Genomic DNA, 15,185 nt, shown 5'->3' with positions numbered 1-15,185 from the left:
AGGACCCAATTTTGAACCCCAAAAACAAAAAAAAAAAAAAGAAAGTGGAGGCAAGGGACTTCTCTCTCCTTCCCACTGCCTGCTGAGTTTAGGGGGTGCATGGGATTGCTCAGCACACTGTCAGTTTCCACTCAAACTTCACTCCTTGTCCCAAGGACTTTTTTAATGCTGTGATGTGAGTGAGAGGTGAGAAATCCCCAAAGTTCGTTTTTGCTGCCTTTTCAAAAGCCCTCTATGGTGCTCACCCACCTCTCTTTGCAGTGTGGTTAGTATCTGAGGATTAGGCATCAGTTGAAGACTAAGGTAGCTGTGTCTTTAAGTCCTATTTAATCCTTACCTGAACCTCAGGATGTGCTCATTCTTCTGTTCCTGTCCACATCCTACCGATGAAGAAACAGGTACAGGGGCTAACTAACATGTCTGAAGTCTCTCAGCTTTGCAGATCTGAATCTCTGAGAAGTCTAGTCTAGATTCCTGGTTAGGCGCTGTAGGGCCAGGTGAGAGCACCGGCTTGGATCAGGTGAGCTGGCAGGTGCTCTGTGTTGCCTTCAAATATATTCATCAGCTGACTTCCTCTGGGATTCTGCGGGTGGAGGAGGGAGGAGCCATTTCCTTCTACCCTCCAGCACAGAATGTGGGCCATGGCCCAGTAATCCATGTGGAGATCTCCAGATGATGAGCTTGGTAGCAGGGCTGCTGGGAAGCCATTCTCTCTCCTCTCTCCCTCCGGAGCATGTGCCTGGGATGTAAATAATTTACACTGGCAGCGATTAGAGGATGGCTCTGTGTGGGATGAGCCCAGTTCCCTTAGTGACACTGCAGTCTTATATATAGCTTGGTTCCGCCACGGTTCTCATATGTGCTCCATGCCACAGACTGTGTTTGCAGCTAGAGCACACCCAGCAAGAGGCCTGTGACTCACCAGGCATCACAGAGAGTCAAGGGCAGCACTTGGAATAGAGCCAGTCATGCACTCCCAGGCTCTGAGCCCTGGTAGCAGGAAATTCCTTTTATGAATCTTTTGGGAGAAGAACAGCTCTGAAATGCATGGTGCAGGATAAGCAGGGTTGTCTCGGAGTCATGGGGATTAGGAGCTGTGGCCCCTGCAGCAGAAAAGATTTTATTTCTAGTCTGTGTATGGCTTGTTTACTGATTTTGGAAGCTGAAGCCTTGATCAGGAAATGGTAAATATATGAGTTGGGACAGAGATTTGGAGATAGATGCGTGGTCTTCTTGTGCAGTGTCACATGTGTTCAGCAAACTCCTGAGTCCCAGAGAGACAGGACAACAGTCACAGATGTAATTCTGAAGTTTCTAATAAACACATTAAAATATTGCAAAGGAAATTTCTTTCACTTAATCTAAATATTTCAGCATGTATCCAGCATCAAACATGAGTGAGATTGTTTTACATTGTATTCACGATATGCTTTGGAAGTCCTGTGGGTGTGAACCAGTATTTTAGACTTATAGCCCCTCTTTACTTGGTGTAGCCACACTTAAAGTGCTTGAGAGACACAGGTGACCTTTTGTCCTGCAGTTAGATGACACAGCCTTTTTGGAGTTTGCTATTGGCTAGTTGGTGGTGTTGGGCCTGTGCCTTAATCTCTAAGAGCCTCAGCCTCCGTTTTCTGCATGTATAAAATGGGGGCTGTCGTGCTCTCATGGCATTGCCACTGGTTTAGAACAGCACCCTTTAGTGCTTGGCATATAGTAAACTCTCATGTAATACAAAATTCTTCACTCAAAATGACTTTCCCTGCAATTAAACTAGGAACTTCCTGTGGGAGATCTAAATGCAACCGGCCTCTGACGTGGCTGAACCTGTGCAACACTCTTCCTCTGTTTCCTTTCCTTCCACTGACATCTGACCCTTGAGTATCTCAGCCTTTGCTTCCTGCACTTCTCTGCTCAGAACCCCCTTCTTCAAACATTCTTTTCCTGAACCCCTGCGTAGAAATCCACACCCTTACTCTCATGTTCTGCCCACCTGCTTTGACTTCCTGTAGAGCACTCCTCACCACTACGGAGTGATTGGTCATTTATTTACTGCTTTCTCCCCCCCAAAGAAAACTAGCTCTTCCAAGAACTCTTGGTTGAGAATCATTTCTTTGACCTCTACTCTTCCACGGAGCTTTATCCCTTCTTTGTAGTATTATGGAGCGTATTCTCTATTAGAGTGTCTTATGCATTACCAATGAAGTCTCCGGAGGGCAGAGATGGAAGGCGGAATAGGGAAGAAATGGTACGGATTTATAATGAGATACACGTGGGTTAGAATCCTCTTTGTGTACGGGGGGGGGGATACTGATAATTAAATCCAGGGCCTTTGCACTGAGCTATGTCCCCAGAGCTATTTTTAGACTTTGAGATAGCATCTCATCGAGTCACTAAGTTGTCCAGGCTGGGTTTGAACTTTCACTTCTCCTGACTCAGCACTCAGAGTGCTGGGATTGCCGGTGAGAATCGCCACATCTGGCTTGAATCTTGCCTTAACACTTAGGAGCTGCGAGTTTGGGACAGGTAGTCAGTACTCACCTGTTAAGTGGAACATCTGTACCCCCCTGGGGAATACACCTTTATTAATGTCTCCTCTGGACTGAATGTTTTGCCTTCTACTTAGGATATGGACAGCATTAAGTCCACACACACAACAGATGCTCGATAAGTATCAATCACATGACTCGTATTATTTCAAATCCTTAGCAGACTTGGTGATAATATTGTCTTGTATACAGAATGCAAATCACAGGGCCTGTCGTCATATCTCCTTTGACAACATTTTAGGTAATAAGTGTACTAGCCTATTTTCTATTCCACCTAAATGACTATTGCTTTCAGAATGTACTGTACTTTCTAAAAATTTTCACTTTTATTTTTTGTGCCACGTGGATTATTGTGATTTTCTAAGCCAACAGAGATGTTTTCTGACTTCTCCCATGAAGCGCTCACCTGTACTTGGTGAAAGGTACTTCTGCAGCAGATCCCCCCGAAAGAAACCAAATTCAAAAACAGCCACATACTCTTCACCAGGAAACGGGAGGCAGGGGTCCCACTTTACCACTCAGGCCATAAAATGTGCAAAGGAATTGGATTAGAGAGGAGCCTCTCAACTTCATACCACTGGTGCGTTTGTCCAGTGCGCTTGGTTTTGGGGACTGTCTTGTGTATTGTAGGGTGTTGAGCGGCATTACTGGCCTGTAATTACCTGATGCCAATAACTGTGGGACAATCAAAACTGTCCCCTTGGGGCAAAATAGCTCTTGTATTGGGAAGCACTGGGTTGGGGAGTTCAAAGTTCAGCTAATTCTAGGGACATGGGCTGAGGTCTCACTTCTTCACACACACGCACACACACACACAGATGCACATAGACACAAACCCACATGCTTACACAACTATTGCGTGTATAACCCCCTCCCAGTCCCACCTTTGAAAGCTGTGATATTCCCCATCCTGCTTCCGTTCAATAACAGTAAGCATTTTCTCCCAGGCTGCCACCTGTACCCACTCACAACAGAAGCTCAGTGGCAGGGCCGTATGGGTGACGTGCTGCGATTTCAGTGTGTTGTAGCTCGCCATGGGGATCTCAGAACAATCGCCTCCACCCCCTGCTTGCCACTCTGGTGCGCTCTGGCAGACAGTTCTGGCAGCTGTAACTGTTACAGTTCTGTGCTCAACATGGATGGCTTTGTTTTAGGTGCTGAATAAAACTTCAGGCCATAGCTTTTTCCAGCCCACCCCTCTGCACATGCGCCTTCCTCCTTTGCCCTGACAGCTGGGACTCAGTGACAAGCAGATTTTTGGAACAACTTGTGATAAAACGCTGCAGTTGGGCTACAGAGAGGAATGGGAGCTGGGCAGGAAATCTGCATGCCTTTTTTTCATTTTTCCTTTCTTAGCTTTACTTTCCTTCCATGTTCTTTCCCCTGGAAAAGTAGATAAGTAGGTGTCATATTTAGCTGTGTGTGTGAGGGTGGTTTCACAGTTGACGAAATGTCTGTGTCCTTATCGTATTTTTAAGTGATAGCCTTAGAGAGCTGAGCTTAAGAGAGGATGTGGCTGCCCGGGCTCATGGTTAGCCAAGAGGAGAAAGAGCTTCGTGAAGGTTCTTTACAGTTAAAGGCTCACAGCCCAATGAAGAAGACAGATATAGAAACAAAGACATGTGATACAAGTTAGTAAGTGCTGACATACATTCATAGCTTACAAGTAGGTAGAGCTGGGAGGAAGGAATGACATTCTTTTTAAGGCAAAGGAAATGACATTTGAGGACATAACCTGAAGTCATTCCTGAAGGATAAATAGGGGTTGGGCAGGCCTGGGAATGATGAAAATATAAACACTCCCTAGCAGAAAGTAAGTAAACACTGTCAGTATCAATATTCATATCATCATTATCCTTCTCGTCCTTCATTCCCTTTAGTGAGCGCATACTACATGCCAGACATTCTTGGGAGTACTTAACATAAATCATGCCATTGAATTTTCATGCTACTTTTGAGTGTAGGTGTTATTGTTAACTATATTTTACAGATGAGGAAACCCAGACTTCAGAGATGTTAAATAAATTGTCTTGAACAATTGCTGTTTAGAATTGAAGTAACCAGATTCAACACTTCTTTAAATATGGATAAGCACAAGGCCTCTTAGAATAAGCAGAGCAGAGAGGACAAGCAGTACAGTGTTTACCTAGTAAGTAGACAATGACGAGGTGAGGAAAAGAGAACTTGTTCGTTTCCTGAAGGCTTGGCGTGGCTTTGTGATTTCTGGGCATACCGCAGGAAATCCCTGTCTATGCTGTCTCCTATACTGAGGGCCTTTAATTTCCCTTCTCCAAGGCAGGGGACCTTGTAGCTCAGAGACACCTGCTGGTGTCTCATTTGGTCACAAGTTTCTTGGGGTTTGGGAGATCTTCCACTCTACTCTGTGGAAGTGGAGTCCAGCAAGGTCCAGGAGCTACATCTTGAAGGTGTCCAGCTCAGGTAGCCACAGTGAAGTGAGACACTGTGCATTCTGATCAAACGGTAGCAAAACTTGTGCTCAGTGCATACACATCTGAGTGAGAGGAGAAGAGAGAGTAGCTCGTGTTTATTATGCCTCCATCAGGTGGGTTGTTTGTTAGGATGGTAGTGGGACAGACACTTGAGTTATGCCTCCACATCTCCAATTTGCTTCATGAAATACTATGTCCATGTTAATGCATTTCATTGTCTTTCAGCACGTGCCTTCAACATCTATGTTGTGCCATGCACCAAGATACAGGCACTGCAGCACATCCTTAGTTTGACAAATGAGAAAACTGAACTCCTAAAGACTGAGCTGTTCCCATACTTTAGTGCATTTTGTAAACACAAAGCAAAACAAGAATGTGGACCCAGATCCCTACAGATTTCATACTTAAGACCAGAACCTCTACTGACTTTTGTAAACCTTAAAGAATTCTACTGATATCCAGCAGTATTATGAGATGTGTTAATATATTTTTCTCTTTCATTGTCTTTCTCTCCCTCTCTCTTTCCTCTCTTTTTCCTTTCTTTTTGATTCTTTTCTCTACAGGACTCCACAGAATGGAGCAAGAATGAGAGGAAAAAGGCCGGCAGAAAAGCATGAACTGGAGGTTTGTTGTGCTCCTCTACTTCCTGTTTGTATGGGGCCGTATCTCAGTGCAGCCCTCCCACCAGGAACCAGCTGGGACAGACCAACATGTCTCCAAGGAATTTGATTGGCTTATTTCAGACAGGGGGCCTTTCCACCACTCCAGGAGCTACCTATCCTTTGTGGAAAGACACCGTCAAGGATTTACAACCAGATATAAAATATACAGGTATGATCTAGGCTAAGACAGCCCTTGCCTTTCTTCCTCTTATTCTTTGAGGGGTCAGCAGTGACATGACCCTTGCCATGTAAAATTGTGGATCAGAAGTTTGTGCCCTTTCAGCAGGCTGCTTTTCACCTTTTACTCTTTTTAAAAACTTTGCATAAAATATTAATGATGGTGAGATAAATATGAAAGAGCTAACACTTAGGGAGAACTTAGCTGTGTACTAGGTGTGGTGCTTACCAGGTATTACACATTGTCTTAAAACTTCTAATAATTTTTGATTTTAGATTTTGGTTCTTTTCCTTACCTTATAACTTTGATAACTGAATCTCAGCTACGTTAAATAATGTGTCAGATGTTATGTATTCAGTAACTAATAGGACTAAGATTCTAAATCTAATTTATCTGTATCCATAGTCCTGATAATTCTCTTCAGCCACATCAAGTATGGGTTGCATTGCTTTGCAAATGTTACGAATGAGCCCAATTTCTTCTTATTAGTATCTTACATTCACGCATTTGTAAAGAATAGAGAAACTTAATGAACAATCTGGTTTTTTTTGGGGGGGGTACTGGGGATTGAACTCAGGACCTTGAGCTTTTGAGGCAGGTGGCAGAACGACTGAGCTAAATCCCAGGCCCAACAATCAGTTTTTTTTAGCAGGTCTGGACTGATTCTTGGCTTGTTATAATTCTACTTAACCAAAAAGGACTTAATTAGGGGAAAATTTTTCTGACTTTCTGAAGGTGCAATAGATGTGTCCAGTAGTACACTGACAATAGAAAATAAACACACTAACAGAAGAAAAGCATTTTAGTTATGTGCACACACAACAGAACCCTACAAAGTATGAGACATAATAAAAGGGCAGAGGATTGAAAGCATTCTCAGATACAGAGAGGAATTGGAGTTTGGGTCTTCTAAGGGGTGGTGGCTACACAAATTATGAAATGTGAGAGGAGGAAATTCATGGAGAAATACTTTTGTATTGATATATCATTGAAGGATTGCTGGTGATAAAAATTGTCTCTCAGAGAAACCCATTAAAACATTAGGTGATCGGGCCGGGGATTTAGCTCAGCAGTTCCGTGGCCTGCCTCGCAAGCACAAGGACCCGAGTTCAATCCCCGTTACCAAAACAAACCAAAACATTAGGTGATCAATTGTGATAAATCTGTCTGGGCTAGTGCCTTCTGTCCTAATCTTCCTTGGTTGATGAGATTCTTGGGTGCTGTGTCATTTGAGTTTCTTTTTGGAGGGTGTGTGTGGAGGTACATTAAAAGAGCTTCGTTAAAAGTCCGACCTTGTGCTTTAACTTTTTCTTTATTAGTACATGTTCGCACTAATGATTGCATTAATTGTGGGAGCTGTACATGTACCTAAAACATTATAATTCTTTTTATGTCTTCTTCCCCTGCCCTCCATTCTCCCTCCCTGCATCTCTTGGTCTCCTTCCCATTTGAAAAAGATCTATCTGCCTGTTTCCTATTATCTATGTTTTGTTTTGCTCTTTAATTTATTTATACTTTGCGTTTCTCATATAAGAAAAACAAACTGTGATATTTAAGCTTGTGTGTCCGATTTATTTCCCTTGTGCTTTGAGTGAGAAAGAAGAAGCAGAAGCAGGAGGGGAGGAGTGGAGGTCAGAGAGAAATTTAATTCACATAATTCAGCATGAAAAAGTGCCATACTTTGGAGGGCATTATTTTCTTAGCCCCATAAGCCCAAAGTCCTATATTATTTGAAACTCTCTTTCCACATTTCATGTAATCATAGTCTCCTTGTCATAGTCACATCTTTATATATGTATTCCTCTTTAATTACAAACCATTTGAAAACATAGTATATTACTGTATTTCTTTCTTATGTCACATAAAATTCTTTGAGGAAAATACAAACACATACTCACACACAAATACATGTACACAGTTTTTATTCATTGCTGGATTCTCAGGGTGTTTTTTTTTTTCTGTTCTGGCATTGTTATCATAAGTACACAATAAATATTGTGGGCTTGGATTGCAGAATGCAAAAATCTCTCTAGAGCTTTTGTCTTAATGTCAAGAAAGAAAGGGCAAGCCCTACCATTTCTGTGCCAATTAGAAAAAGAGAGAGAAAATATGGTGCAAGAAGGAACTCTGGCCTTCAGCTAAGAAAGCTTGAATTAGTTGATCTGAAAGTAGGCATGTCTTATTCTCACATTTTTAGTGTTGTGCATGGGAGATGATTTGAGAAATCTCTTACCAGCATTTCTATACTGAATATTAAAATCCTACTTTGAAAGATGCCTTATTGGTGAATGAGGGCTTACGATGGTTTTGTCTATGAAAGAGTTTATGGATGAATTTCTGTGGGGTAAAAAATATACAGAGCTTTCTTTGGGGATTATGAAATGTAAAAATGCAAATAAATGAATATAAGGTGGGTAAAAGAAGGAAAAAGTTAAGGAATGAAAAATATGGGGGTATTTCTTCTCTTGAAAAAAATGAAGGCAGAATACCAGAATTTCAAATGATTATTTCCAAGGGTTACTCCTTGAGAGAACTATCTCCAAATCACCTAAAAATAATAATTTTCTACTTAATTTCAATTTTGGTTGCTTAAAATATTTTTTGGCAGACTGCAGCTTTTGCTGTTTGTGATTATGCATAAGCCAACTAATAGTGCTCATTGATTCCTTGTAAATGTCTGCCACTACCTAAAATTCTTGATGTAGAGAGAGTGTAGCTTTGAGATACTGGGTTTGGTGAAGAGAAGAAGTTGTAGAAATCTAGATAACTACTCTGTTTTGTCTTTCAAATAATAACAACCTCTTGTGTTTATATCTGACTTTCTATGCCCTTGGGCCTCTCAAGGACACTTTGAGATCAGGATGATTAGAATTTGTATCTCATTTTAAAGTTGATTGGATGAGTTACTTGAACCAAGACAAGTAGGGGACTGGCTTAAAACAAAATATGATTCTGCATCTGTAAATCTCATCAGTGAAGACTCTGGGATTATAGGCATCTATTTCTTGTCTGTTAATGTTTTTTAGCAAATGTGTTATGCTTGACCCTATGCTAGGGAGGGGAGTGTCAGTTGACCTGAAGAAGATATTCATGACATATTATGGTGTTGGCTATAACGTGGTTATCTCATCAGTGAAGACTCTGGGATTATAGGCATCTATTTCTTGTCTGTTAATGTTTTTTAGCAAATGTGTTACACTTGACCCTATGCTAGGCAGGGCATGTCAGTTGACCTGAGGAGGATATTCATGACATATTATGGTGTTGGCTATAATGTGGTTTTGGAGGGGAGCCGTAGTAGCCCATTTTAGACAATCGACATGTGTATGCTATTGAAGACTCTGGGATTATAGGCATCTATTTCTTGTCTGTTAATGTTTTTTAGCAAATGTGTTACACTTGACCCTATGCTAGGCAGGGCATGTCAGTTGACCTGAGGAGGATATTCATGACATATTATGGTGTTGGCTATAATGTGGTTTTGGAGGGGAGCCGTAGTAGCCCATTTTAGACAATCGACATGTGTATGCTATTTGTGTTGGATAGACAGATTTAAATAGCCCTTAAACGGAGCCACATATTCCGAAGGCTGAGAGTAGTGTCCCTTTATTGAGCATTTATATTGTGCCAGGGAGGACATTTAGTCCTCATTGCACCCTCTGTAAGTTGGACTGTGCCTTGCCAATTTATAGATGGAGAACCAGGGCCACTAGAGGTTGAATGTGTTGCTGAGGTCATCCATTCAGTAAGGAGTGGAGCTAGGGCTCAAATCCTGGCATGTCAAACTTCAAAGTCTTCCTTTAAACACGGTTCTGCATACTGCACCCGATACCCATATAAGGCTTCAAAATATAGAATGTTTTCATGCTTTGAAAGTGTTACCCCAAACATTCTCCATTGCAACCACTTTTCCAAATATTTTTAAGGTAGTTTTGGAAATGTTGAGAGGTGAAAAGTTGCTAGAGAGATTAGGAATCTACATCTGAATACTAATTCTACTTCTCCATGCACTGGTCTTGTTACTAGGCCAATCCGCCCCCACCCTTCCTAAATACCACTTTCTTCTTTTACCAGATGATCCATTTGATTTAGATCTGGAGTTTTCAACCTATGCTATTTGTATTACTGAGGATTGATTAAAGTAACCATAGAAACCACTGCAGTCTGAGGAGAGGGGCAAAAGGGCTGATCAGGCAGGACTCCCAGCACTCCACTTCTCTTGTGAAAAAAGGTTTGCCTCTGCTCCGAGTTGAGTTTTCATATGTGCTTTATTTTGTATTCTACTGCTTTAAAGATTCACAATCATCTAACAAGCTCATTTCTAAGGTCCTTTTTAGTTCCAAAATTGAGTATAAGATTTAACTAAGGTCACATGGTTAATTAAATGATGGGGTTCAATCCAGAAGCGAGGCTCTTGGTCATCCAGTTATTTCTTCTTGTCTTTATTTAATGCTCAAATAATTGTTAGGACCTGTTTACAGGCCTAGTACTATATTTGGGGCAGATGATACGATGATAAATAAATAAACATGGTCCTTCCTCTCAGGGGAGAGATATACGTCAGTGAAATGTGCACTCACACATATTTTCACACACATTTACATACATAATAAAGTCTACAGAGCAAAAAGTGCAGGATAGAAGTCATAAATGTTGCATACATTCATGACATGCAAGGATAAGGTGAGATTCTTTTCACATTTGCACACGGAAAAGCATGCATGTACATCCCCAGAGACAAGTTACAACGCAGTCATAGCAAAAAGCCAGCTAAGAGATGTTCATTGAGACAGTTGTCAATGGGAACTTTGTCTTCCCTGAGTGTCACTTTGTTGACTAAAGCACTTCCAGTGAGTCCGCCTTGCTATGTGCTAAAGTGGACATAGGACATTAGGAACTCGACATTGCATCATAAAAGAAAGGCCTTTCTACCAGACTGCCGTATCATCTGACGCTGGAGAGCCAGCCTTACTGAGATATCTCAGACCTCAAGTCTCATCCAGTGCCCTCCTTCCCAGGGTCCAGACTGGAGTCCTGGGTGACTGAGAAGCTTCAGAAAGCAATTACAAGGAACAGTCCCCTCCTCAGTACCGTAAGTTAAGGCCATCATCTGCATCTTTCACTTGCATATAGAGGCTGACTTCAGCTCAGGGAGTCTGGTGCACAGGCACTGCCAGTGTTAAAGTTGACACTCCTTCAACCTAAATCCCAGCAGAAGTTCCTTGTCGTGTTATTTCACAAGCCAAGTAATGATGTGTGGTGTTTGGGTGCATGGATACACACTCTGTCACCTGAGACAGCTAAGGCACTATGGGAGCTAAGGCGGCCTTTCGCTATTGGTTGTGCCAGGGTGCAGTGGGAACCCAGCTCACCTGCCTTGTTTCTGTGTGGTTTGGCCCAAATAATGGAACTTTCTTGAGCATCTGTTTCCTCATCTGTAAAATAGAAGAGCTGGCAGAGGTGGCACTTAGATCCTTTCTATCTCTGAAATCCCTTGACTCTGTGAAAGTTCATTATTTTAACATTCAGTATATCCTAGTAGAATGGGCTGTCTGGGTTTGAGTTTGGAGACTTAGGGTTTGCTCAGTTTGAAGCCTCTGGAGGGTGTATTTGTAAAACACTCATCCACTTACAAGTTTGCTGATTTAGAACTTCATAAATATATGCTCTACACCATGCTACAATTTGGCAACACAGATGACCAAAGGTAAACAATAAGGCACATATACCCCAGTACCACTCTTTCTGCTGAGCTGAGAATTAGGGATGAAGGAAAAAAGTTGTGCAAAGTAAAGAAACAAACAATTATAATTCTGTGGATGGGAATGACCCTCAAATACTCAATTTTCTCCTCTGAAGAAAAGGATAATGATGTTTGTCCTACCCAGTAAGTCAAATGACATGCAGTTTTTATGAAAATGCTTCAAAAATTCAAATTATCTTATGTGTAAAAATATTTTAATAGAGTTCTAAATCATCATTTAAATACAATAACTTACTATGATTTTTTGGCCACACATGTATTAGTCATTAGCTACTCACAGCTGTTAGATGAGGGAATACTGTTATTGCCCCATATTATGAATGAAAAATTAAGGCATGCAGAAGCTAAGCAAATTGTTCATGTCATATAACTAAGAAGTGACAGAACCGGAATTCAAAAGCAAGCTCTTGAGACTCTACAACGTAAGTCCTTCATATATTGTGATTCTCCCTGTTTCCTAGCTACCTGGTTTATTTCCAAAAACTGACAGACATCTTTGACCACGGATAAGTTGCTACCTCTCTAATTTTCTCGTTTGTAATATGAAAATGATATCCATTACCTGGTGCAGTTGTGGTGAGAAATAATGAAAGTATTAAGCATACAGACCTTGGGGGCTGGGGATTTAGCTCAGTGGTTCTGCTGCCCACCTCACAAGTGCAAGGTCCTGAGATCAATCCCTGGTACCAAAAAGATAAAAATAAATAAATAGAAATAAAAAAGCATACAAACCTTGGTATTTTATAAAAGCTTCATAAATGTGATTTTCCTCCTATATTTCAGAAGCTGAGTGCATTGCTCGAAATAATTCCTTTTGTTTTCATCATAATTTAAAAGTCAGTTTGGTCTGACAGTGTGTGCTTCATGCTTACTGTTTTTGGTATTTTATTTTCTGCCATTTTTTTTCTGACTTTAAGATCAAGAGTTGCTGCAGTTGAGCAGTTACTTCAGAGGTGGGTTTACTAGGAGAATTCTGGTGCCATTTTTAGACTGATTCTGGAGAGGTGGGGCTGAGGAGAAAAAGTACAGCACAGAGGGTCAGTATTTCACAATAGGTGGTTTCTTATTGAGTGTTTTCCCTGTAGGTTGTAGAGTAAGTGGTTTGTGGCTTATGTGGCACCACTGTTCAACCTGAAAGTTGAAGATAAATCACATCTTGGTAAACCAATTCTAATTGCCCAGCTTGCATATTTATTTCTGATTAGTATGAGGTTCATTTCTAAGGTACTGTCCTGATGTCTAAAGTACACGACTGCAATGTACTGTACTGTCTTGCATGTGTTTCGCAAAAGTATCTGTTACAGGTTTCATGGTGAAGTCGTTTGGCTAATTGAATGGGGCTGGGAGATGTGCAGATGGTACTACGATGAATGAGATGTGGCCCTTACCGGACACTCACTTGAGTTTAGACATTGGCTTCTCCATCTTCCACATGGTGTGCACTACAGAGTTCATGGTGTGCTAGATAGACATGGACTCTTCCCTCTAGGAGCTTTCAGAGCGATGGGGGTGAGAGAGAAGACCAACACTGTGACTGGTGGTTGAACTTCAACAAGATCTTCAGCCTCTCCTTTTCAGATAGAACCTTGACATCATGAGAAGTGAAGACTGTATTTCCATTAGTGTGACTAAAATTAGCAAGCCAGGATTCCCCAGTATATATTCTGTGAACCTTTCACTCAAAGTCATGCTGAATAAGTGTTTTCTGGGTAAAAAAGTACCTAATAGCTAAATAAGTAATAATAATAAGAGCATAATTGCCAATTGCTACCATTGAAATCTTAAAGTCCTTCGCATTGCACTGTTCTCAGTGTAGAAATGATTCTGACATAATTATAGTGACCCTGTGCAGTAGGTATCACCATTGTCTCCATTTACATGATTTGTATAAAATAAGAGTTAATACCTGGTAGAATAGAATTTGTCAAGGCAAGTTTGATTCCAGAGTCTGCCTCCGCAACCATGCATGCTACTTCCCAAATTACATAAATATACATATGGGAAACCTAAAGTTAGTGCAGGCCTCCTTATCATGGAGGCTTCACTATTATTTACTTATATAACAACATTGTATCACATCTCTTTAGCCATAGAACCTTCAAGTTGAGCAGGGCCGGTAATTGGGGCTCTGGCTGGCTTTGACAACTTGAACTTTCTTCTTCGGACTCCAGTCTGCATCAAAGATGTAAAACGGACACTTCTTCAGATAGGGCCCTGGCTGAGGAAGCCAATCATTCTGTGGAGCTTGAGCTGTGAATACTTTGGTCTCAGTCTTCTGCTTCATGATTGGAAGTAATGGAATCAGCAGCTTCGGTTTTCCTGTCACGGCATTATTTTTTTTTTTAAAGAAATTCTTCTCCTTACGATTCATGTTCTTAAATTTGGTGTTCCGCCCTATGTTAGAACACATGAAACTAACAGAGGGTGGGGCCACAGTTGGGTACTCAGGGAAGATTTGGGTTCCATATACTTCTTAAAAATGGTTAGATATTAGATTCACCTGCAGAACTCTTAAAAATCCCAAATGCTTTGGTCCTCCTTCCTCTACATACTTTGATGGAGTCATCTGGGATAGACAAAGGGTAGACCCATGCCTGTGGTTAGGGGTGATTTTACTCCCTAAAGGGATATTTGGCATAATCCAGGGATGTTATTGGTGTTCAAATGGTGGTAAAAGTCGGGGTGCTACTGGTGTCTCGTGGGTAGAAGCTAGGGATTGGGGATGCTGCTAAACAGGCTACTGTGCCCAGGGCAACCCTTTGCAGCAAAAGATTACCTGGAACACAGTGTCAGGTACTCAGAGTTTGAGAGACTGTTCTTGTATTTCTGAGAAAAAGACGTAGTGAGAAAAAAGTATTAGAATAAAAAATCATAGGGCCGGGGATTTAGCTCAGCAGTTCGGTGGCCTGCCTTGCAAGCGCAAGGACCCAAGTTCAATCCCCGGTACCAAAAAAAAAAAAGAATAAATAATCATAGATGCTGGTCTTTGTGAAATTCAGTTGTAGTGATTCAAATTTAGGTAATGGTTTCTAAGGTATGTAGCTGGGGAAGGGGTTTTCCAGGGATAGACATGGCTTTCTTTAGCCCAGGGGGCAATTGATGGATCACTGGATGGGAAACCATTTTTATTTCTGTTCCAGAGACAGATTGGTTAAAGGATACTAGCTCTCTACTCCAGACAGAGTTTCACTTCTTCTGGGATTTCAAGTTGGGGGGGTTCTACTCTGATTTTAGTATTCTCTAAGGAGTGAAATATTTAGGCTTCATCATGAGATCTATATACGTATGTTCTGTGTCATTAACAACCAGCTTAGAAAACGTGTAGTAACAAACACCCTTTCTCTCTTAGAGCATGCCCAGTTGATCACAAGAAAAGAATGGGACCATACCTCATGTTTGTTTTTGTCAGTTTCAACCACTTTAAAGGTTGACAACAAACTCCACTCCCCCAACCCCGTTATCTCTCAATTTAAATTTCAGAGCAAAGTCTGTCTGAATAGAGTGGAGTGGAGAAGTATAACCAGCAAATTTCTCTCAAGCTGATTGGTGTCAATTCAAAGATAGACCCCAGTGTTGATTATTTAA

General features: G+C 41.3%; 1 protein-coding gene across 2 annotated transcripts in view; it reads left to right on the top strand.

The window, feature by feature from the left end:
- The window catches only part of Brinp1 (BMP/retinoic acid inducible neural specific 1), a 190,417-nt gene that overhangs the window by 49,671 nt on the left and 125,561 nt on the right, over nucleotides 1–15,185 (top strand). For both annotated transcript variants that reach the window (XM_010602913.2, XM_010602914.3), the window contains exon 2: nucleotides 5,560–5,827. In XM_010602913.2, the coding sequence (XP_010601215.1) occupies nucleotides 5,610–5,827 (218 nt within the window). In that variant the 5' untranslated portion in view covers nucleotides 5,560–5,609. The remainder of the gene's footprint in view (nucleotides 1–5,559; nucleotides 5,828–15,185) is intronic.

Source organism: Fukomys damarensis, unplaced genomic scaffold (assembly GCF_012274545.1).
Source record: "Fukomys damarensis isolate Sample0158 unplaced genomic scaffold, DMR_v1.0_HiC HiC_scaffold_36, whole genome shotgun sequence".
In the NCBI taxonomy this organism is placed as follows: domain Eukaryota; kingdom Metazoa; phylum Chordata; class Mammalia; order Rodentia; family Bathyergidae; genus Fukomys; species Fukomys damarensis.
This window is presented reverse-complemented; position numbering and strand designations above follow the sequence as displayed.